At 53.0% G+C, this 24284-nt stretch overlaps 1 protein-coding gene and 1 long non-coding RNA gene across 3 annotated transcripts; one reads left to right on the top strand and one right to left on the bottom strand.

Annotated features, from left to right (window-relative positions):
- Positions 1-7354: 7354 nt before the first annotated feature.
- OSR2 (odd-skipped related transciption factor 2) lies at positions 7355-12955 on the top strand. 2 transcript variants are annotated; one of them, XM_061447997.1, is made up of 4 exons: positions 7355-7671; positions 10400-11126; positions 11663-11762; positions 12479-12955. In XM_061447997.1, the coding sequence occupies exons 2-4, from the start codon at positions 10471-10473 to the stop codon at positions 12551-12553; spliced, it is 831 nt and encodes a 276-aa protein (XP_061303981.1). In that variant the 5' UTR covers positions 7355-7671; positions 10400-10470; the 3' UTR covers positions 12554-12955. The 2 variants fall into 2 exon arrangements, with proteins under 2 accessions (XP_061303981.1, XP_061303979.1); XM_061447995.1 differs by having other exon boundaries at positions 12397-12955.
- Positions 12956-22518: 9563 nt separating this feature from the next.
- Positions 22519-24005, bottom strand: LOC133266314 (uncharacterized). The gene is made up of 3 exons (XR_009742323.1): positions 23598-24005; positions 22723-22890; positions 22519-22599 (listed from the first exon to the last, which is right to left on the bottom strand). It is a non-coding gene; the product is annotated as an uncharacterized LOC133266314 (long non-coding RNA).
- Between the last annotated feature and the right edge of the window lie 279 nt (positions 24006-24284).

The raw sequence follows: 24284 nt of genomic DNA, 5'->3' as shown, positions 1-24284 counted from the left end.
TGTGAATCTTCTTGTAGGGCCTTTCTTGGATTCAGAAAATGTTTTCTCACTATAATCATCTTTGATTTCTCTGTCCTGACCCTTTCTGTTAATGATGGAGGCATCCTCACAACTCTCCGTAGGTAGACTGTCCTAGACTCCCTGAAAGCCCCTCATGTTGCAGACACCATTGATCCTTGCTTCCATCACAGCTGGGAAGGTTATCATTCCAAAGCATTCCTTGCCCCAGGAGTTCTGGGGCTCCCTTCAACATACACTTAGCCTCCCAAAACAGCAAAGTGCTGCACCTACACAGTTAGGCTCCATCCAGGAGTTCAGAGACATGGCAACAGTGAAATTTGGAAGCTCCTGGTTGCATTTGAACAATCAGTAATCACCAGGACAAATGAAATGGGAAAGTGGAATGCATATTACACTTAAAAGTTTGTGGTGTGGTTGACAGTATCTCTTTCCCCTCTCCATTGATCTGAAAAGCTGAAAATAAGAGGCCTCAAGGCAATTCTGTTTCTGCTGTAATGTAATGACCTTGGCTTTCAGCACTTCCCTGGTGCTAAAATGCGTTCTGGTGCTGAAATGAATAGGATTTGTATTTTTCTTGGAAACAGTTCCCAAAGGGGTGTTTGAAAGAACAGCATAAACTACTAATAATTTTCACCAGCCTGTCATGGGTGAGCAGGTGAAATAAATGAAATAGTTAATGCAGACAAGGCAGATCTGCAATAATAATTGATACTCTTTATGAGATGGACAATGCCATCCAGAATGGACAAAATGAGGACCATCCATTCACTAGTTTTCATCCTTCCATTTACCAGCCTGCATAGGTCCCTCAAACACTGCTGAGGGGTTTAGGAAAAGGAACTAAGGAGAGCAAGTGGAATGCCAGTCCTCAAAGCATGCATCACCACAGGAACAGAAAACAGAAATCCCTGGGCAAAGGAGGTGGAAACACACTGCTGGATCTCAGTTCAGATTTGTCCTGGTTTTATAGGAAAAAAAGGAAGGAAAGGGAAGAGATGGGAAGGAAAGGGAACTGGAATAGAAGAATATTCTTTAAAATGAAGTCTCCTGACTGCTCCCTGCCTGACTGAGATACATTCTCAGACTAACCTATTCCAGTTCCAAAGTATTGCTTTGACTGTGCAGTCTTTCTGCACTCCAGAATGCTCTTGCCCTGATCTTTCTCAACAGTGGCTGTGGAGAATTCATGGAGGAAAAGGACTCTTTTTCCCACACCATAAGCTAGATCAGAACTGTTCAGCTCTAGAATACCTCCAACGTGTATCAGTCAGCATCACAGCCACAAAAAATATTTGGAACAACTGTCCTTTCACCCCACAAAATGATGCACACAGTGGTGCTATGAGATAGCAGGAGAAACTGAGGTGGTCACCAGCATTCAAGGTGGTCATAACAGATAGTTGAGTGCCAGCAGCTAATGGAAAAGGACATGAAAGTAGGTACGATGAAAAATCTTCCCTAGAATAGTAACTGCTCTTGGATTTTTTATAAGCTTTTATTAATTTGTTTATTTTTATGAGGCAATCTGGAAATAATGGCCCTGATTCAGGAAATCTTTTAAACCAGCAGTAAAACACACACTCAGCAGGTGATTTTGGCATATAAAGAAACTGAAGCACCTGCTTAGGTACTGCTCTGGGTAGTGGTGAACTTAATCATGTGCTTAAGTGCTTTTTTGCATCATACCCAGTAGAGATACAGGGCACTGTTCAGCCTTGGCAGTATCTTTAAGAGTTTTCAAATGCTTTACTGAGGTAAGTTTTCCCTTGATTTCCTTGTATTTCAGGAATCTTCAATATCTTAACTTCAGAAAACACTGATTTTATTAAGTGCGGGGTTTCATCAGTAAGATTTGTCTGGATGTTGTAGCACTGAGTCTACCCAGAAATAACTGATACTTTTTTGTAGTATCCATTATTGTCCTTTTCTTTGAATTAGTTGCCACAAACAACTGAAAAAACATGCAGAGATTAATACAGACATTGTGCACATCTGTAAGTGATGATTTGCATATGCTTGCACCGTGCTTGTAAAGCTCTGAAAATATCTGAAATGCTCTGTAGTATCCTGGTTTATAACATATCCTTCACCACAGTTTACACATCGAGAATGCATGCTGAAAACAGGAAACACACATGCAGAGGGTAGGTAAAAGGGGATTACAGTATACATATATTCAACAGAATAGTCCTCGTTTAAGAGTATCATAAGCATCAGGCTTGCATAAACAAATCAGTGCTTAACCCACAGATGTATCTAATGACCATATGGATTCTGCATGTTTACAACTGGAAAAACCCCTCTGAGCTTTTCTATTGTTTGCTGACTTTCAACCTATAGTATTAATTTTATTTGTGAAAATCAAGTTATTCGCTGGGATATAGAATGTTCTTGAAAGGAAATGGAATTATTTAATATATGACTCAGGACAAGATGTATGGGCCCCGTTCTATGCTGCCTTGGAGTTCTCATGTCCTAGGTGAGTTACAAGGCTTGCGACCAAACGTAGAAGTGCATTTCTTCAACCAATTTATTGCTTTTATACAGTATTTCTCTTAGATTTCACTCCTAACAGTTGGCTTGGAGACTGCAGACTTCACGACCCTTCCAGCCTGAGGCAGCTGCAGAGCTTCATCAGTGCCTGAAATCCTGCTTTCCTTGGGAGCGAAGCACACCAGCCCTGCCCTGTGCAGCAGACAGACCTCCACCCTGCAAGCTGTTGCTTGGCACGTGTGCCAAGCGAGGTAAAATGTAAAATGCCAGCACGAGAGAGTAAGGGAGGTCTCCCAGCCTGGGGACCCTCTGCAAGTCCCTAGGTTCAGCTCGCGGGGGGGGGGGGGGGGGGAGGTGTAGGGCGATGAGAAAGGGCCCCACTCCTGTGTGATGGGTGTCCGTGCTTCCAGCAGCCGTGGCTGTAGGCAACAGCCCTACTCAGTGTTTCAGTGATGACGGCAGGAAAGACTTAGCCAAATGGCTGCTTAAACCAAACTATAATAAGGTACGGCACGTTGTATTTCTTTATGTCTTGACAGCTGCTCATTTCAGGCACCACAAAAACATTTCATTGCTGATGGCGGGAAGGCAGGGGGAGGGAGTTTTGTGTGTGTGTATGGGTGATGCTTTAGGCTAGAAAAATACGTTTATCAAGGGTTTTTTTCCCCCTATTCCCTGAGGAGGTCAGCAGGCAGCAGGCTGGGACGAGCGGGAGAAAGCCGCCGGTTTTGGGCTCCGCTGGGTGGGCTCACCACGCTCGAGGCAGTACGGCTGCAAGGAGCAAGCTCCTCCAGGCAGGAGACGGACATCTCCGTGTCCTCGGGGCGGGGGCAAGACATCCCTCCGGCGCAGGCCGGCTGTACTCGGCTATGGCCCCGCCACCGAGCCTTTGCTCCACAGAGACCCCCGCGGCCTCTCCGGCTGTCTCGGACTCGGAACCCACTGCGGCAACACCGCAGAGGGCAGATTCCTCGCCCCGCTCCCAGCGGCGCTGGCGGCCGCCTCCGCACCCATCTTTCCCCATCCGCACCGTAGCACAGCGCGCAAGTTCCGCGGGGCGCCCGCCGTCGTGCGCCCGGCAAAGCTGACCGCGGCCTCCGGCGGTTTGTCACTTCTTCTGCCCGACGTGATGCTCCCGGGAGCAGGGAGCCGGGGCGCGGCGGTGTCTGAAGAGCAAAAGCCCCCGCGGGCTCCCTAGCGTAGGGACGGCTAGGAGGCACCCGTCGGGCTGGCTGTCCTGGTGGTGGTGCCTGTCGGGTGGCAATCCCACGGCCGGACACCGCGGGACAGGGGCGGCAAGGGTTGCGCGCCTGTGGGAAGAGCGGGCGAGATGCAGGCCGCCGAGGGCGTTGTGTGCTTAAATGCTTTTTGCTTTGATGGAAATTAATCGCGGCGATCTATGTGAGTCCAAGTCTGAGGAGGGAAAGAGCGGTGCTGAGCGGGAGTCGCAACGACGGTGCCGGGGGGGGCCATCAGCGGCTCCGGCTGCCTGCGCTATTTGTCCAAAACTCGTTGGGATTTCCTGACTGGGGCATTAAAAACTAAACACAAAAACCCACCGCGCTAAATCTGACTGAAGTGATACTTTAGTCACCAAGAAACAGCAGCGGAATCAGATGCCAGGTCGACCGGCTGTTTTCCTTGTCCCCGGTGTACAGTCCGAGCCGTTTGCTGCACCGGCCCGTCTGTCGGCGGGCAGCAGCCCGGGGCTGGCAGCAGGCCCGCCGGTGCCCACTCTGCCGAAAGGCCCCTCTGCCTGCGTGCATCGCCAGCGCTCCCCGACCAGGCGGCCGGCGGGAGCCGTAGGGGCTCCTCGTAACCGAGTGCAAGGGTGCCCTGCTCCCGGGCCCCTTCCCTCGGTGCAGCCCCTGTCTCACGAGCCGGAGCCGGCCTTGGTACCCCCGCGAGTCGGTGCTGCAAGAACACCGGCAGCTCCAGCTCCGCGCCGGGCCCCCTCCTCCCTCGGGCACCAGGCGCACCCCAGCTCCCGCCGAAGTTGTTGCCCCACTCATGTCAGTAGGAATGAGTCCCACAGCGACTGCGGCCGCCCTCGGTGCCGGCGGCGGTGTGTGAAGCTCTGAGCCGCTTCCTGCGCGCACCGTGGCCGTGCACGGTGCTCCGCGGGAGGCCCGCCAAGCCCCCCACGCGGGGCCCCGCTGCCGCCGAGCCGCGGTTCCTGTGTCGTTCCCCTCCCCATCCCGCCCGGGTGCATTTCAGTGCTCAGGACGGGGCGGGTGGTCAAGGTTTGCCCCGGCCTGCATCACCAGCGGAGGAACGGCTGTAATCTGTTCTCCGCAGGGAGAACAAACACTGCCGGAGTCCCTGCTCCCCCGGACAGAGTCCAGAGCTCCGGGTGTATTTTTTGGGGTGGAGAGGAGGGAGTCGGAGATGCCCGTGGCGGTGTCGGCACGGGGTGGGAGCCAGCAGAGCGGGGTGGACACTCGGGCGCCCATGGAGAGCGCCGTTGCTTTACCCCACCTCGGGGCCGCGTTGCCCTCGTCTCCCGGGCGGTGCTGGCTGAGCTCCGCTCCCGCGCCGCAGGGGCGCTCCCCCCAACGCGCCGGAGGGGGCCGGAGACGGCAGAGCGGGAAGGGCTCCACGTCGACCTCCAGGGGGCGCTACAGCACCGTGGGCCGCCGCTTGGTGCAGCGCTTCTGGTCCAGCCGCCCTCCGCCTCGACCTGCCGGTGCACAGCGGGGCGGGGGCCGGTGCACAGCGGGGCGGGGGCCGCTGCCCAGCCGGGTGGAAGCCCCTGGGGCACAAGATGCGCCCCCGGGGTGGAAGCGGACCTGCGAGGCTTCGGTGGAACGCAGCGGCTTGTGCCCGCAGCGGGGTCACCGCTGCTCGACGGGTGTCCGTTGCCTCGGAGCCGTCCGACGCCCGAGCGATCCCGGTCTCGGCGGGTGCTGCGGCACCGGACGGCGCGGCCGGACGGCGGGGCTCGCAGCAGCTCTCACCGCACACCTGCTGGCCTGGCCGGGAGGCTGCGCCGGGGTCAGCGGGCGCAGATGTGCGGGGCTGCTGGCAGCAGCAGAGCGCGGCGTTCCTGCTCCCGGCGTGGCTGAAACGTCCCGCGGGCGGCGGGGAGCAAAGAGCCTGGGCAGGGACTCTGCACCTCTCCACTGCCAGCCCCGTTCCTTCCGCTCTGAGGCTCTTTCGTTGTTTGGTCGGTTTGGGCTCTACAGCGGGTTTTGGGGGGTTTTCTTGCTAACATTTTGGGGCTTTGATTGTGGGTTGTTTTTTTTCCCCCCATTCTTCTTCCACTTCCCCCCTTCTTGTCCCCCTCGCTCCCACCGTCTCCGGCAAGTGAGGCTCTTTTTTTTCCTTTGCTGCAAAGGGCAAGAAAATGACGGTTCTCCTGAAACGACCTCCCTCCGATCCGTGCCTCGGGGGTGTCGTCCTTGGGGTACGCAAGCCAGCGGTGAGGGGAGGAAAAGGCGGTAGTGAAGTCCCTATTCTGCTTCGTTCTTGATAGAACCGGCCTCGCTGTGGCAGGCAAAACACGGCTGGGTCCCCCCGCGCCCACCCGAGTCCGGCCAGGGGAACCACTCTTGTCCTGGGCGCTGTGAGCCCCGGTGTCCTCACAGCCCAGCAAGTGAAATGCTATTTATTTAGGAAAGTGGTGTTTAAAACACGGCATTTTTCGCCCGAGCGGCTGAAGCGGGCTGCTCCGAGGGCCAGCCCTCTCTGCGCTGCCCTCCCTGCCAAGGGGCCAGGGGACACGCAAACCGGCCGCTGCCCACTCCTGCTCCCCCCTCCTCTACTGGTTTTATTTTTCTGTACTTTCTACTTAAAGGAAGAAAAATCCCTAATCCCGACGCAGCCGCCACTTGTGTCCGCTTCTCGTCCGCGGGCTCGAATTCACCGGCACAGACTCGACCCTGAAAAAATTTCAAACCTGTTTTTAAATGCCTCTTTTTTTCCGACATCTTTTCGTACTTCTCAAAGCCGACTTCCCATCTCCGGTCCGGACTATACCATAAATTACATGAGATTTAAGTAACGCGCAGAACAAGATAACGTTACAGATAAAAATTCAACCCGAATTTACTGTATGCAACCAACTGTACGGCAGCTAACGAAGGAAATGGAAACAGTGCTTTAATCGAGAAATGTGAACAGGGTCGCAGAGGCCCCATTTAGCAGTAAATTTCCCCGTAATAAATCGAAACTGCTGTCGAAACTGTCTGTCCCAGGTAGGGACAGTCCTCGCGCAGCGGCAGTCCTCCGGAGAGTTTCTCCTTCCCCACTTAAGGTGCCTTCAAATAGCAGTTAAAAGGCAGAACCGGACCACTGAAGGTCAGTCCGTGGGGTGCCCCGACCCGACGGCCAGGGGCCGTTCGGACGTAAGCGTTACGGGCACTCAGAGGGGCCCTCGGAGGTATGGGCGCCCACAGGACCCCCGCCCTCTGGGTTCGGAGAGTTATCTCAAGTATTTAGGTATTAATGAGGTATTTAGGTATTGAGTTATTGAGGTATTTAGGTAGTTAAGCAAGTCGTGTGTCAACCTGGCTGGTCACGGCAGGCGGCATAGGCGGCCGGTGCGGATCAGGGAGCGTGCAAATCCCCGCTGCCGGGAGCGGGGCGAGGGGCGTAGATCTGCTCTCGGAGGGAAAAGTCACCTTAGGTGACGCGGGGGGGGGGGGGGGGGGGGGGGGGGGGAGTGTGGAGGGGGAAATAGGGGGACGTCCGGCCGCTGTAAAACCCAGTTGCTACCCAAACACAAGTAAACAGTGGGGCCGGCGCGGCGGGGCGGGCCGGGGAAGGGGCAGGGGCTAGGGGCGGTCCCGTCCCGTCGGGGCGGAGCGGTGCAGCCCAGAGCGCGGGGCTGTGCGCGCCGCGGGGTGGGCCGGCGGCGGCGGCGTCGGGCGGGCGGGGACAGCGCTCCACGCCACTCACCGCTGAAATGTGATGGACCGGGCAGGGGGCGGCTCAGACTCGCGCCGAGCATCGCCGGGGTCGAAGGCGGGAGGCTGCGGTCGGGAGGCTGCGGTCTATGCCGGGGCCCCGGGACCCCGGGACCGCCAGAGCTCTCAGCCGCCGCCCAGCACTTCGCACCATGCCGGCCGCCGTCCCCGCTGTGGATCTAATGTCTCCGTGAAGGTGCCGCGGCGGCCGCCTCGGCTGTGCCCCAGCAGGAGCCGCCGGCTGCGGTCGGTAAGTGGGCTTCTCCGGCCCGCTCCGCCTGCTGCCGTCGGCGGGAGCAGGGCGCGGGTCCGAGGCAGGGCTCCGGAAGAGCGTGACCCCTCTGCAGGGAGCGCGGTCCGCCGGGTTTACTTTCAGTTCGTAACTCCGCGGTGGTGGGGGAGCGGGGTCCCGCCGCTGGCCGCAGGCGCGCTGGTGCTGGGCAGGCGGCGGGGCCTCCCGGAGCGCGCGGTCCGTGTCCTTCGCGTGGAATTCCTTGAGGGGAGGAACCGGTCTGTGCGTGGACCGCGGCGCGCACTGGAGAAGCCCTGGGTCCGTGCAGACAACCGGGTTGCGCAGGCAGCGGCGGCTCCGGGAGGGGTTGGCGGACAGCAAAGGCGGCCCAAGGACTGGCAGCAGCGCCCTTGGGGCACGGCCGCGGCCCCAGCCCCGCCGCGGGAGGGAGCGCAGGGGAGCAGCGGCCGGGCCACGGGCCGGGAGCTGGCAGGTAGAGTGGAGCTCCTTGCCGGGGCACCGGGCTTAATTTACTTAAGCGCTCTGAGGGGAAAGGGAAAAGGAAGTGCCAAGATTTAAGTAACATCCGTTTTTGGTTGACTGTCTCCCTCACCACCTTATTAGAAATAGCCTTGGAATCCCCCACGAAGGCACTTTTTGGGCCTTTTTGTAAGTTTTCATAAAGTGACCTCCGGGTACAAATAGTAATAGATGGACCGTGTGTCAGGCAACGGTGTAGTTTGAAAAGTTTGTGTTAAAATGCGTATTTTGTGGCCGGAATAGTTTTTCTGACTTGGTTCTTTGACAAGAAAACGGACGGCGTGCAGTGATATCCCCACACAGCCATCGACCTCCACGGTCAAAGGCGAGCGTCCCCCCCGCAGATATGCTCTACCTGCCTTGATCACAGCTCCGAGACCCATCGCTCCGAGACCCGGCCCTGCCGGCTGGGCTGGGGCAGGAGCCGCCGTAGCAGTAGGTGAAGTGATTTTATTGCCTGTGTGTCGGTTCCTGGCGGAAAGCGAAGAGGGACACACGCTACGACATCTTTAAAAATAAGTCTCTATATATAACCACCCCCTCTTCCCCCAGCCACCAAAAAAGAAAAGGTCGCCATATGTAATAGGTCGAGTGGATATCCCTGTTCCCGGTCTCGAGACAATCGCAAACGAGTGAAACTGGGAGGGAGCAGAGGAAATCCAGGAGAACCGCGATTCAAGGCAAACGAAAACAGGGAGGGGGAACGCAGCCATTCACACCCTACTTTCTTCCCGCATTTCCCCACCCCACCCCCCCCGAGGGCCCATTCACAAATGGTGCCACAAACGGAGGGGAAATGGATTTTAGACGAAATATCGAAAAGTCTCTTCCCGCTGCCCGGTGCCAGCAGAGCGGCCCTAACCGTGCGGCAGCGGCGAGGGCTGCGGGCGGCGGCGGCCGCCCTGGGGGACCGAGACGGTGCTCCCGGGCGCGGGCTTTGCGCTCCGAGAGCTCCCTTCGGTTTTGTTGTGGTTTGGGAAGGTGGGGTGTGTTTTAGGTTACTTTTTCGGGGAGACGGGAACACTTGTTTATTTTGGAGACTCCGCGTTACCATCCCCTCCACCCGAATCCCAGGAGGTGCCCTACCTCTTGTTTACAGGCCCGGGAGCTACCGGCTCTTGCTCTAGCCGCTTTCATGGGTCGTGGCAGCCGCCCGGCTGCTTGAAGCGAACCCTCACCGAAAACAGGGAGAGGGCAGGGGCTTGCCCCCAGACCCGCTGCCCCGCGGAGGGAGCGTGGCCACGGGGCGCCGCGGGGTCCCCCGGCCGGCGGGAGGAGCGGGCCCGGTGGCTTCAGTCGAGCGGGCTGAGAGAAACCTTCTTCACCCTCCGCTCGTTAGCTCCCGGAGGAGATCCCGACCGGGGAGAGGGGCTGCGCCAGCCCTTCGCGACCCTGCGGGACGGAGGTGGTGGCTGCAGGGCAGCGCCGGTCCGGGCAGCCCTTGGCGGGCCGGAGAGGCAGCGGGGCCGGCCGCCTTCCTCGGGATCGCTGCGGCGGGGGGCTGGGTGGGAGGTGTGCGTGCGGGCAGCAGCTCCGGCCCTCTCTCTCGGTTATCTTGATAAATGAGTTGTTGTTGAAGGAAGAAAAATAAGCACCCGTGCTGGGATGAACGTGGGGGTTATTCTCTCCCCGCCGCCCCCCGGGCTGGCCTCGGCTCCCTATGAGCACCCCGCTCCTTCCCGGGGAGGCCCCAGCCAGGAGAGGTCGGAATCGGGGCCTCTGCGCCCGCAGGAGCCGGGCCGAAGCAGGGAGTGACGGCGGGGCCCAGGTTGGCCAGGGGCAAAGGGGCTGGCCACGGTTGTCCCCGTGGTGGGAGCTGCGATGGACGGCGGCGGGGATCGCAGCCTCCCCGGCCCCGTTCCGGGTGTATATTTTCACGATTCGTTTAATTTGAATCTGCGGCTCCTTCGGTTGGCTCGGCGCTGGGATTGCTCCTTTTAATTTAAATTTTGGATGCGTATTTCGGGAGTGATATTTTTAGGGTTTTTTTTTTTTTTTTAACGCTTTCGACTCTCCGGTCGAAGCGATTGCGCTGGTTGGGTCGGTGGCGGCCGCCGGGGCTGCGGCAGGCGCTGGGGCCGCAACGAAGCAGCGCCCCGGAGCCTTGCCCGGCCCTCCCCGGCCCCACCGCTGCGTTCACTTCGGACAGGGGGACCACGGTGCTCTCAGAAAAAGTTTCTTTACCCTCTTTTCTCCCTCTTCCCAGGATTTTCTCCCCGTGTTGAAAGCCCAGCAAAGGTACCAGCTGCACCGCCTGCCTGCACCCGCCCTGGGAAGATGGGAAGCAAGGCACTGCCAGCCCCCATCCCGCTGCACCCGTCCCTGCAACTCACCAACTACTCCTTCCTCCAGGCTGTGAACACCTTCCCTGCAACTGTGGACCAATTGCAAGGTCTGTATGGACTCAGCGCCGTGCAAACCATGCACATGAACCACTGGACATTGGGCTACCCCAATGTGCACGAAATCACCCGCTCCACCATCACGGAGATGGCAGCCGCCCAGGGCTTGGTGGATTCCCGCTTCCCTTTCCCCGCGCTCCCCTTTGCCACGCACCTCTTCCACCCCAAGCAAGGGGCCATCGCTCACGTCCTCCCGGCCTTGCACAAGGACAGGCCCCGCTTTGACTTTGCCAACCTGGCCGTGGCCGCCACGCAGGAGGACCCCCCCAAGGTGGGGGATCTCGCCAAGCTGAGCCCCGGACTGACCTCGCCCTTGTCGGGCATCAGCAAACTGTCCCCGGATAGGAAGCCCTCCCGCGGCCGCCTGCCCTCCAAGACGAAAAAGGAGTTCATCTGCAAGTTCTGCGGCAGGCACTTCACCAAGTCCTACAACCTCCTCATCCACGAGCGGACCCACACGGACGAGCGGCCCTACACCTGCGACATCTGCCACAAGGCTTTCCGGAGGCAGGACCACCTGCGGGACCACCGGTGAGGGGCCGCCGCCGCGGGGCGGGGACCGGGCCGGGGCTGTGGGGGAGCCGCTCGGCGGGGCGGGGGGAGGCTGAGCTGCTCCGGGATGAGCCGGGAAGGCAGCAGGAGAAAACCCCGCTCCGACTCCGCGGAGCCAAAAGCTGCTCTCGGCGTGGAACGGACACCCGCGCTGGGGGGCTGCTGTGACTTCCCCTGGCTGTTTAGCTTTTGGGACGCGCGGAAGTACAGGTGGGCCCATTTCCGCACCCCGCGGCCGATCAGCGTTGCCTTCGAGGAGAGCACGCTGGGGTCCGGCCGGCGGAGACGAAGCTGTCCCGTCTGTCACCAGAGAGTGCGAACACACCTCGATACAAATTACTGCGACTTTTTTAACCTGTGAAGTAGTTCAGCCATGAACAGAGTTATACAGGAAAGGGAAGGGGGAAAGTAGAGGGCGGGCGCTTAAGAGGAGCCGGGTTTGGGGGAGCGGGGCCCGGGGACGGGTGGGCTCCGCGCTCCCGGCAGTGCTGCTCACTCCTCGGGTTGTATTTCAGGTACATCCATTCCAAAGAGAAACCCTTCAAGTGCCAGGAGTGCGGGAAGGGCTTCTGCCAGTCCAGGACCCTGGCGGTCCACAAAACCCTACACATGCAGGTGAGCCCGGAGCTCCCCGGCCGCCTCCGGGGGCCTCCGCCGGCGCGTAGCCGTCTCGCCCGCCGCTGCGCAGGGGCTGCGGCTGTCGGGGGAACGGGGCTCCGGCGCGGAGGGAAGCCACGGGGCTGCACGGCTCCGTGCTCCCCCGGGGACGGGAAGCAGTCTGCGGATACCTCCGCGACTGCGGGAGACCAACGGGAAAACGGCGGCCGCGGGCCATGGGTTTAAAGCTGTCGGGGACGCGGTTGGCAGCGGGAAGCGAGCCCCGGGTTTGGTTTTGCCCACGCCGCTGCTTTGAGGCGATTTTCGTTGTTCGGCGGCGCGGAGCAGCGCGGAGCCGTGTGGAGCGTAATGCCCTGCCGGCAGTCCTGCCACGGGAGCCCCGGAGCTGGCGCACGGTGCGGCGGCCCCTTCCTGTGAGCCCCCGGAGCGCGGAATGCCTCAAACCGGTATCTATGAAGTACCGCTTTTTGGGGCCGGAGGTGGGATCTGCCGCCCGCCCGGGGCTGCGGTCGCTCGTGTCCGACCCCGATATTTCAAATTGTGCGTTGCTATAAGAAAAAAAGTGCAGTGATAACTTGCAACTAGGTAGTTTGTAAAGGATTAATCCTTTGCTTGCTTCAAATCTGAACAGGAATCTCCACACAAATGCCCCACATGTGGAAGAACCTTTAATCAAAGAAGTAACCTGAAAACTCACCTTCTTACCCATACAGACATCAAGCCCTACAACTGTGAGCAGTGCGGCAAAGTGTTCAGGCGAAACTGTGATCTACGGCGGCACAGTCTAACTCACACACCGCGGCAGGACTTCTAGAGCAGCCAGGGACCCGCGCCGGCAGCTCCACCTGCCCGTTGTACTCAAGGACTGTGTTGTAGGAACTCCCAGGCGCACACACTCACACACACGGAGGCACACAGGCACGCTCGGGGCCAAGCTTTCCTACCACACGTCTGCGAAACTCGTTTAGAGAGTGCGGACTGCAGGATCGGGCCCCTCTCCAACCCACACCCAGGCGTAACGCTTCTTCGTCTTGTAGATACTCGCGGCTCATTTTAGAGCTCTGTACAGAACGTGGTTTTCTTCGTTTGTTTTGTATCGTCGTGTCAGATGCACAACGGTAACAAATCGGGGAGGCAAAGTATCCCTTAAAAGTGTATTTCAAAATAAATCCTTTTTCTTTTTCCAAATACCTCCTGCCTTGTTGTATTATTCTCTGAACATTCAGGCTTTTTTTCCCTGCTGTGTCAATGCAATGGTAAAAGCATACTGAATACATTTCCTAACCGGGTGATTGTATTGTCACAACAATTTTGGTGATTGCTTTTGTTTGGCCTATTTCACTGTCGCTGTTGTGTTATCTATTGTTTAGTAAAATGAAAGTGCTGGATTTGAGAGTTTATAGCTCTATTACTTAATAGTATGAATGTCTAAATATTAACTTCTGTATTTTTTTTTATTTTCCCGAGCGATTTTTTTTTTTTTTTTTTTTAAGAAGAGAAAGAAAGAAATACTTGCAAATAAACGCATCTTAGGAAATAATGCATAGAGCCGTTCTTATGCCAAAGCGGCTTATTAGTAACTTATTTGCAATCAGCTCATACATTGTAAAAGTCATCCCTTTCTCGGAGATTGCAGCAGGCAGCCTCCTCCTGCCAGTAGACTTTGGACACGGGTAATTCACCCGCGTAGATAGGGACTTTATCCCGCAGAAGACGATTCGTTCCTGACAGCTCTGGAAGCAAATGGCGAGGTGCAAGTACCGCCCCGGGGCACATTAGCGGGCTCCGCACAGCGCTGAGCCCCCCCGACCCCCCCATGCGCGCTGCCCACCACGGGTCATCTCTGAGGACGTACGAGGAGAGGGGCTGCTTTCCCCTCTCGGGGCACCCTCGCCGAGCCGTGCCCCCCTTCCCCCCCCCCCCCCCCCGTACTTCCTTTGCCACCTCTGTAAGCTCCAGCTGTCCCCCATCGGGGTGACTCTGGGCTGCCCGGCGTGCCCACCCCATGGGATGCATGCTCAGAGCCTGCATCCAGTACACGGGTAGCAGGATGGTGGCACCCACCCCAGGGTTCCTCTTCCTTGCCACCCTTGTGAGCCCCCCACCGATGCCTCTGGTCCCCTCCGGGAAGTCCTGGTGCCAGCCCTGAGGCATTTTTCCTGATGTGTTGTAAGGTGCCTTGGATAGGCAATCCCTCCTCTGCCTTCCCACTGCTCTTGTCAGCCCCAGTACCCTCCCTGAAGTGCCTTGGGTAGTTTGGAAAGTTCATTGCCAGGCTGGGGACACTCATCTTGCTCTTCCCTCTCCCAGACTATGAAGAGAAATCTTCCCCACTCTGAGCCCAGGGAGCCCTATCAGGGGAGAGCGATATCTTTGCACTAAGTGGGGAGGGTTCCCACCATGAATGGTGTTGGGACTCTGGGACAGTCCCGCTCTGGGACAGTCCAGGGGGGTCACAAGTCCCAACAAGCTCACGGGGAGCAGATGCTGACAGAGCTTGGGTGTCCCCTCTCCAACAACCCTCGCTGGCCCTGCAGCAGGGAACTGCACTGCCTGCACCCTGTTAGTGAGTAGCAAGTCAAAACCGCCAGCGCCTGGGCTGCAGTCAGGCTGTCAGTGCAGAAAGGGCTGCATTTCTGCCTGTGGCTGCTCATCTGCCTGCTGCCTCCACAGAGGGCTGCCGTGCCCACTCCAGGGCCAGCATCAGGACCTCTGGGGTAGCCCTGCTCTGCCACAGGCAGAAGCAGCCAGGTGAGTTCTAACTGATGTGGCAGTCTCAAGCTCAGCTAAAATTTAGCAGTTAGTCAAGGCCTACCTCCCCATATGCTCCTGTCCAGCAAGATGGGGAGGGAAAATGTTTCTGTAGCTAGAAATACTGGTTTGCTGACTGAAGAAGAGCCTTCCTAGTCAAAGTTTATTTAAGGGCCACCTGCTCACTTCCTCTTCACACCCCTGTGACTTGCACCTCTTCCCTGCCTGGGGTGCTGCACGCCTGGCACTGCCTGCCCCCCGTGCTGGAAGCCCTTGTCCTCTCTCTCCAAACTGCTCCTCTCTCCGTATTGCTTTTCTCCAAATCTCTCTCTACAGGCATCTCTCGCTCCCTTTTCGTTCCATCTATCCAGTATCTGATTTCTTTCTGTCTGATTTGTCTATTCCCATTGCATTCCTGTTCTCCTAGTAGGTTATTTCCTCTCGGTTTCTCTATCCTTATTGTTCTCTGAGTTCCTGTCCCCAGGCCCTTTTGCATCTCCAAGAACGCACGGCAAGGCTGGAATAACTCCATTCAAGTAAACACCCATGTCAGGATACATATGGGCTTAGTCCGCTTCTCCTAGGCCAAGTTCTATGTGCACTTTGTTTGGAAAGAACTTAATCAGATGAACGATATCAAAGGACGAAATTAAAATGATTGCATATAGCTAAGGTTTGATTTAATTGTTTGGGGTTGCTTGTTTAATAAGCTCCCCCCCTGAGCAGACACAGACTGCAAATTTATCTTCTGAGGATTTCATAAGTTCAGCAGCCAGAACGAAGCCCAAATTGCTGAGGAGGGGCAGTGACAAGTATCGCTGCAGTTGGTCCCTGGACTAGCTTTTAAAGTTAAACCAGTAGCTACCATCTTAAAATGTCAGAGGACGATTTAGTATTTCTCTTTACTATCTATACACTTGCCTATGGCACTGACACGCTCCATTCACTTTTAAAAAGCTCATCTTTCCCTTGGAAATTTCAGAGGCAGCTATAAAGAACACATATGTTTTGTTGGTTTTAGACCTGTTGGGAACAGAAACAAGTTCTGTAAAGCTGTCTTTTGGGCAGGGCTAGGGCTTTTACAGCCATAAAGTGCCATCCTGACTTTCACAACACAAACACTAAACACATTAATATCCCTGTGCCTGCCATTTCTGTCTGTGTGAAGTATCCTACTTCCCTTTGGAGCTCAGTCCTAGAACACAGCACACAGCTCTGCCCTTCTGCAGTTTTCTGGAGCTTCCCAAACAACCTGCCACCGCTTCCCCGTGTTCTTCTATCTGCCATTGCCCCTTCCTTTTCAGCACTGATTTTTCCCTCCTGCACTGTCAGTGTTTGTTCTACACCTTTTGCTGTGTTAGAGGCAGCAGCTGCAGTGGGGGAGCAGTGAGAGGGACTACCTGTGCTACGTATCAGGGATGAATGTACGTGGGAGAAAACCCATGAGATAATAAGATACGATGTGGGCATAATCTTCATTCTGGGGGCAAATCAGTTTGAAAAATTGTAGTCCTTTTGGTAATATCTGAAAACTGAGCTCTTTGTACATCAGTTGCTAGAATGGATGCTTTCTACAGCCGATGGTGGAGCAGCTCAGCCCAGCCCAGCCCAGCTATGTGTGCATAATGCTTTTCTATGAAGGCATCTTACACAGCAACAGCACGCCATGCTATTACAGACCAGCACAGATTATTCCCAATGCCAACACAGCTTTGCTGGCAAAGCCCAACTTTTTACCTGTACCACCTCAGGAACAGGCACAGTCTGGATCTAACTGGAAGACAGACCAGCAGCGACCCAGGAATGCGACATGGTCATGTCTGGCTGGGGCTAAAGGCTGGTGCTGAGGGTTCCACTATTTGAGCCATTTGAGTAAAACAAGTGAAAAAACATTAGTGATTGAACTCTCTCTCCTTCCTTTTCCCTCTTCCTTCTCACTACTCTACTTCTGCACGGTTGTTCCAGGAGCTGCTTCTCTCACCTCAGCCTCATTCTGCACTATACCCTGATTCCTGCCTAGTGCCCCTTCCATCCTGTTTCCAACTTTTTTTTCTTCTGTTTCTTTTTTGCCTTCCCATGTCTCACCCTGTGTTTCAATCTCTCTTTTCCTAAGCAAATTCCCTCAGTCAGACTTCTTGGTTCCCTCTTTTTAAACCAGTTTCCCAACTATGTCTAGTTGCCTCAATCTGTCCTGTAGCCCCCTGCTCATATGGGCTCCTCTCTCATCACTGACCCAGAGCTTGTTTTCCCTGTTGGTCCTTCCTTTCTGTCTCCATTAATCAATGCCACATCCACGTGGCACTCAGGAGGCATCAGTGCAAGTGCCATAGATGTACTCAGACCATTTTAAGCATGCCGGGTCTGGCACAAAGCCAGCAGAATGATCCCAAGGGGACCAGGATCGGCAGTGCAGGCAGCCGGCAGCAGCCTTGGCTGCTTAGGATGCGACTGCTGCTGGCAGCAGCACTGCAGCTGCCAGATTTTGTGGCCCTCATGGAGGTCAAGAGGAGCCAGCGGTTTCAGGTGAATGAACGAAGCAATGCAGTGACCCCAAAATCTCAAGACTGAGTTTGCAGTGGGTCAGCCAAGCAGCACTGCTGGCTCAGAGCCTCTGATCTCTCCATGACCCGTAAATGGAGATAGTCCTTCATGTGTAGAAGGGTGACTTGGTTTACCAAACTGTATTACACAAGGATTTGGACATATGTTCCTTTTATTTTAATATTGCACTGTGTTTTTAGCTTATATTTCTCTCCTCACAGCATCTCTTTTCCTCCTTATGGAAGCTCTTACTACTCCTTTTTCTTATTTATAACAGTGTAATGATGGCAAAAATAGGGCAACTACTAACAAAAAAAGTTATTTTTAATTGTTACTAAAAAGGAAAATGTAGATTTCAAAATATTTACTTACGTTCGAAATAAAGACATCATGTCTGCATAAAACATCAATTTTAATCTCTATTGTTGAAAATCCAGATGCAGCTGTTTGTGAAACTTTTTCTAGAAGCTTCTAATCTATCAAACAAGAGATGTAAAAATATCTACACTGAGAATACTAGACGCCTTTTCTAAATCTGCAGAATTAAGGCAACAGAAGCTCAGATGCTTCCCCTCCTTTGAGCCTCCCTCACAAGCCTGAGCACCCTTTCCCAGACGTGACTTTCAAACACTACCCCAGGACTTTATGATGAGCGGAGCGGGACCTGATAGCACTTAATCCCAGGCGCAGTAGCCTCACACCATCCCACGCAGTGGAGCTGGAGTGGAGCATGGCTGCCTTCCCCAGGAAGGCTTCTTCCTCTGCCAGCACTGGGGCAAAACTTTGCAGTGCAGATTTACTTTAAAAACTTATCTTAAAATTGACCAATACAGAAAACACCAAGCTCAGCCCGAGGTGAGCGGGCTATGCAGCAGGGCCCTGCCAGGGGCCAGTACCAGTAGGTAGGCTGTACCAGTAGGGAGTACAAACAGGCTGAGTACCCAGCCCTCGTGCAGTCAGGGGTATAGATGGGCACATGGGCTACATGGCCTCATGGAGCTGGTTTGGATTTTTGGGAACTGGGGGAGCACTCAAGGGCATTGAGGAGGGTGCTGGGCAGTCCCTGGACCGCTCCAGAGCAGCCAAGCAAATCTCCAGGCCTTTGGGGTCTATCTGCCACCAGCATCTTCTCAGCAGGAAAAGGGGAGCAGCAGGACTTTTGCTTCCCTGAAATTCTTGTAGGATCCAGAGAGTGGCTCCATCGCCTCACAGGGCTGAGGGCTGTGGCTGGGAGAAGAGTACAAAACCCAGCTCTTTTGGCTTTACCTTTATAGAAATCTCCCAGAACTCTGGCTTTGAAAGGAGCAAGCTTCATCTCCCTGTGCAGATGGGCATAAACCTGCCGGCGCAGGCAGCACTGGTGGTGCCTTGCCATAGGCAATGCTGCGAGACTCCTACTCCTCAGGCAGCGCCTTGACCTGCGGCAACCTTGCTGCATGCTTGTGAGGGATCTCTGCATGCTAGGGCATTTTGGACACCCGTCCGTTTGTCTGGGGAAGTAGACTGATTGATGGCTTTTCTTTTTTCAAGTGTAAAAGGAAGTAAAAACTTTATTTCTTTCTTCCTCAGAGATTATTTACGAGACGTTGTCTCAGATACTGCCAGCTGATATCCTTTGGCGTCACTACCACTCAATGCACTGAAGATGCCTCAAGGTGTGTCAGTCGTGCTTCACGTCGGCGTGCCTTGATGTATCTCTTTGGCTGGGATTGAAAGGTACAGTTTCTAAATCTCCCGGTGACCCATTTTGCATGGATCACTGATGCGCTAGAATGTAGCTGCTCCTTCTCATCGTGTTAATGCAAGTTTGCCCGTGTTCAAAGCAGCCTGTGCTCCACATGCTGCACGGAGCACACAGGGAGAGCTTGCATTTGAGTATCTGGGTGAAATGGGCACGGCTGCTCACCCACAAGTAACTTCCATAAGTTACATGCTTTAGGTGCTTCCACTGCTGTATCATGGTTCTTTTACTTAAACTCTAAATTCTTCGGCTTGATAAACACAGGCAGGCAGCTGGATTACATCCTTCTGGGGCTTGCAGTCAGGACGCACAGTGAATGCTCCCAGACTGTGGAGGCACCATCTCCTCCCCAGTCCCATGCCACCCCCCAGGCTAAGCTGGGCAGCAACGCTCAGCACTCAGTGCGTCAGCAGGAAAAGGACCAAAGCGCCTGTGGGGGAGCAGCTCAGCACCACCCATGGTCACAGGCTGCCTGCTGCAGTGCCCTTGAAGCCAGTCCTGGGGACGGCCCTAATGAATACTTCCAGCCCAACCCTGTGTCTCCCCATGCTGTGCCAGCTGCGTGCTGCCCTGTCTGCCTGTGTGCTGGGCTGGCCAGGAGGGCGGCAGGAAGGAAAACCCTTGGGGTTTTGCCTGGAGGCCCAGCTGTGATGGCAGATGGGATTCATGGGCAGCTCCAGCCCCAGGCATGCTCAGGCTGCCTGAGAGGGCAATGCAAAAGCAGGGCACCTGCCTGCAGGGTGCCCTGGCCTTCAGAGCCCTTTCAAGACTGCCTGGCTGGGGTACAATATAAACCTGCCCCTGATTTAGTCCAGGAGCTGGTTCTGCTGGTGTGAGTCATTTAACCACACAAGCACCCCATGACTCTGACTCTCATTTCCACGTTGTGGCCTCCTTCTCCCACTCCACAGTGGAAATGATGGTCTGATCCTGTCCTGAAGCTGCATGGGCATGGACCACAGCAGAGAAATGTTAGGAAAACAAGGAAGCCTTCAAGGGGATTTCAGCTACATAGATGGCAGAATGAGTCTGGGTGAATGGGTCAGATCCTCCCCATCTTCTTTTGGCATGCACCCATTATCCTCTAATTTTATTTCATGGAAAAGTGGGTCTTGAAATTAATGCTGCGTTAAGAGGCGTGTGGCAGCTCATACCATCACATGTTGTGTTCTTGCCAAGCTACAACCGTATATTTGTCATTGTTCATATTTTCAAACTCTCAGTAAGAAAAAATTACGTAACAGCTTTGCAGTGGCTCGGCTGGGGGCACCTCACATCTCTCTGAGCCTTGTTTGCCAGGTTAAAGCAAACCAGGAATTCTAGACATGAAAAGTTTTTAATGAAAAATCAGACTGTGATGTAGCCACATGGTTCTGTCCTTTCCAGGGGGCACAACAGGCTCAGTTCCCTAAAACCATCCAGTAAGTCCAAATGAGCTGGGATTGCATCATGGGAGTGAGGGCTTAGGTGGGGACCTTGCTGCCTTTGCCCAAGTCTAGCCCTACTAGCATTTGTTTTTAACTTCACAGGGTTTTTCAACTGGGAAGTGAGGATACGGGCAGATGAACAAGTTAGTGCAGGGAAAACAGGGGGTGTGAAAGTTCAGCATCTCAGCTACTGCCAAGAAACTGCTCTTATGTATTCTTTAACCCCCTTATAAACATAAACTCACTTCCCTTCTCCCACAAGGGATGAGATATCTGACTTTTGCTCCAAGGTATTGCAGGGAAAGAGAGTGCACATGGGCACGTGCCACTAAAGAGCATGAGAGCTTCCCTGCTCGAAAGCCTTTGCCCCACAGTCACTTGCAGGCAGCAACCTGGCTTCACTGAAATTCTTCAGGTTTCAGCAACAGGAAATTGCAGATGAGAGAATGCGCTGTAAAGCTCACTTCCACAGTTTCAGTTGCAAGCTGTGAAAAGTAGCAGCTCCCCAAGCTCTCAGCTTTAACACTGCTATTGATACTGTTTTTTCTAATAGCACTGAGATCAACGGAGGATCAGGGCCTTGTTGTAGCAGACAACTTTCCAATGACACTCAAGAAACCCCATTCCAACTGTGGCATGGTTTGCTGTTTAAGCATCCTAGCAAACCCTCAAGCACACTACAATGTTCCAGCCACAAGAAAGAGGGTTAGGAAGGTGACTTTATTTTAAGACATAATTTTGAGGTTTTTTTTTTCTGCAGCAGAGGTGCCCTGAAATGCTGCTCACAGCAATGATAGCTGCTATTCAGAGGCCATGAGAGGACAAATTTCAGCCAGTACATTATTGCTTCTCTTCGGGGAGTCCCAGGGACTATTCTCAAACAGGTTTGCTTTGCAGTGCTGTGGGCTTTGTAAACTACCATTTAGGCATTTAGAGAACTTAACACCACTCTGGTTTTAATTCAGTGTGTGGTAGTACAAAGATAGGTCAAGAGGGTTGAATGAACTCCCTGCAGCAATAGAGCCTGAAAAGTGTTCCCCCTCAAAGCAGCCAGGAGAGGGGTGGGCACATGGCTGGCAGGACCAAGGTTGGCTGATTTCTGCCCCATGGTGAAGCAGGGAACCTTCCTGCTCTCTGCGGACAATAGGCCCTGTCCTGGGAGCGAACTGGTTTCAATATGGGGCTCTCTATCTTGATCCAGTTTGGATGGGTCAAGACATGTTGAGACATGCCCTTTCAATATGCTGCATTTTATTAAAAACAAAGTAGCTGGTGGCCAGATTGTAAAACTAGGTGGGCCTCATTTGTCTGTCCCTACTGTAAGCCAATGAAACCTTCAACATATCCAAACTCCCACCTTTTTACCCATTTGAATGAAAAAACATCACTAATAAAAGAAAATGACTCACCTAATGCTAAACCTGAGCTCTGTAGATCAGCTTTGATCAAATTCACTGACATTTAGATAACTGCATTATTATAACTAAAACATCTTTTAAAGGTTTTTTTTTTCCAGACGCTCATTCTTTAAACTTTGCTTTGATCACTCTGCATATCCTTTTCAGCAGAAATTTGTCCACAGAGGGTGAATTTTTTTCATTTGTTTTTCATATGGATTCTCTTTCCTTTGTTCATATTTTAAATCAGTGAAGCTACCCTTCAAGCTAACCCTTGTAATAAAAATGCAGCTACTGTGTGGCTTTTAACAACTCATTTAACCCATCTGCGTCTCAGCATTCTTGTTAGCAACCCAAGGAAACTAACACTTATTTATGTAATGAGGCTGATCATGAGGCTTAATTAGATATTTTTTTGGTTGGCTAAAGTAAACATTTCAGAAGGGCAGGGCAGGGAAGTGGTAGGCTCTGTTACAACGGTCAAACACCACCAATTTGTAATGTTACAACAGTAGTGTTACAAAATGCTATGTATATTTCTTTCAGAAAGTACTTTTGAATTAGTTCAAGTGCTCCAGTTTCCAAATAAGAGTCACAATCCAAGATAATTAAAATAAATGGAAGCAGGAATGTGTCAGGGCAATTCCAAATGAAAAGATTGAAGTCACTGGAGTTAGGAGGGCAAAAATTAGCCAGTATATAAATATGTGTCTGCATATGAAGCTCAGCTTTAAATGATGAGGAGGGTAAAGTTTGACTTTTCTTTTTCTGTGGAAAAAAAAAATGACACCTCATTGATGCAATAAAATTTAGTTAAGCATTAGAAAAAACATGATTGTAACCAATTTTTCCCTTTCAAACAGGCAGGAAGGCTATTTAAGTTTTAATTTGCTAATTATCATTTATTGTAATTTGACCATGCAGCTGGGGAAGGTAGACTCTGCTCATCCATTCCCGAAATGGGCGGCTGTCAGGCTCTAGAGTCAAGATAGTACTTATTAGTGGTTTTTTACAGCATGGGCAGAGTTCTTGTTATAGCTTGTAACAGAGGTGGATTAACAGCAAATAATCTTCAAGTCTAAAGCTGCAGCACCTCTTACCATATTCTAGAAATAAGTGAGTGTGTTCAAATAACCTTTGCTGGCGAGATTCTTCCCGTCTCATTCCGAAGTGCAGCCTTTAAGACTCGTATGACTGCCTGCGCCGCCATTTTGCGAACACGTATGCATGTCGTCTGACAGTGCGAGCCCTTAAACTCTGTAATGCTTCTGTCACAAATAAAACCATTTATGAGCACACACATTTGCAAAGATCAGGCTCCGTGATCATCAGCTCCACGCCAAGTTTCTTACGAATGGCTTGTTTTCCCAAAACACTTTAGGCTGAGGATCCCTATTATAAATCCCTAAGGATTTAGGATCCCTAATATAAATCTGCTTTAAACAGAAGATATTAATTTTTTAACGCAGACATTCTCTAATATTTTCATGATGTGGCTCATACCTTAATAGATAGCAGTTGCGATGCAGATCTAGCTGTGCAGCCCACAGTTGCACAACATATTTGCGGTAATAAGAACCCTCGCTGACATGGAAAATTAATATTAAGAAAATTAATGTAAGGAAAATCTGTAATGGGTTTTTGTCTGTGTCTAATGCAACTTAGCAGTTAGCAAAAGGAAGGAATTTAGTACCAGGTGAGTAGCCAACTCCTCAGAAATCATGTTTCTTTGACCGCATTTTAAGACCTGCTGTTTTGACTTAGCGCATCAGAAAGAATATCTGCTTTGTAAACAACAGCATGAAACATCTCACTCAGGATTCTGCCTGGCAATCTCAGCTGTCAGAACCTTGCCCACAAAAAACCGACCCCTTGGAGCAAGCGCTTTTCATGTTGGTGCCTTTTCTGCCTGGGGAAGTGTTTTGAAAGCTCAGAAACTTCATCAGGGCAGGACAGCAGATACCTACGTACCTACCAGTGGCAGTGTGAAAAGAACTGTTATCTTTTCACTGCAGCATCTGTCAAGTCCTCTGGCAAAAGAGAAGTAGCAGTTATCCCAGTAAGAAAGGCTGCTCTGCTTATTAATTGCATTTTCTAGGAGCGTAGTGTCATAGCAACACAGCAGCATGCAGACGCTGTTCAGTACAACAGAGGAAGAAATCCTGGATGGGGACTGACCTTCTCTGCCTCCCACCCCAGCCTCTTGTGCCTACTGCCCTCACAGCACACAACTGCCACTCCATCGGACAATGCTGATATTGGTATTGGCTTTTGTTCAAGGTGATCTGTAAAAGGCAGAGTGGATTAGATGTTAGAGTTTTTTGTCTGCTGCCTGGTTTTCTCTTGAATTGTGTATGAAGGAAGTCTTGCATGTTTTTCCCCTTTTTGCTGCTAGGAAAGTAGGTACTAAGCCTCTTTATTTCCTGGCAGCTGTGGATGTTAGAGATGATGGAAGCACAAGGTATTTCACATGAGGAATCAAGAGGTAAAGAATTCTTGGAAGAAAAGCCTTAATATTTTTTTTCCATTTTAGACAGCTTGAAACTGTTTAGCTTTGTTTAGCTCCTACCTAAATTCCTTGAAAACAATACTTAGCGAGAGGGAGGGATTTGTTGGTAAACTCTGTGTATTGCCTGCTATTTTTCAAGAACTGGGCACACTC

The sequence above is a fragment of the Pezoporus flaviventris genome, unplaced genomic scaffold (genome assembly GCF_033815535.1).
Source record: "Pezoporus flaviventris isolate CSIRO_AGI_PZ_B2104156 unplaced genomic scaffold, CSIRO_AGI_Pfla_v1 ptg000007l, whole genome shotgun sequence".
Lineage (NCBI taxonomy): Eukaryota > Metazoa > Chordata > Aves > Psittaciformes > Psittacidae > Pezoporus > Pezoporus flaviventris.
Note: the sequence above shows the minus strand (reverse complement) of the source record. Positions and strands in the feature narration are given on the sequence as shown.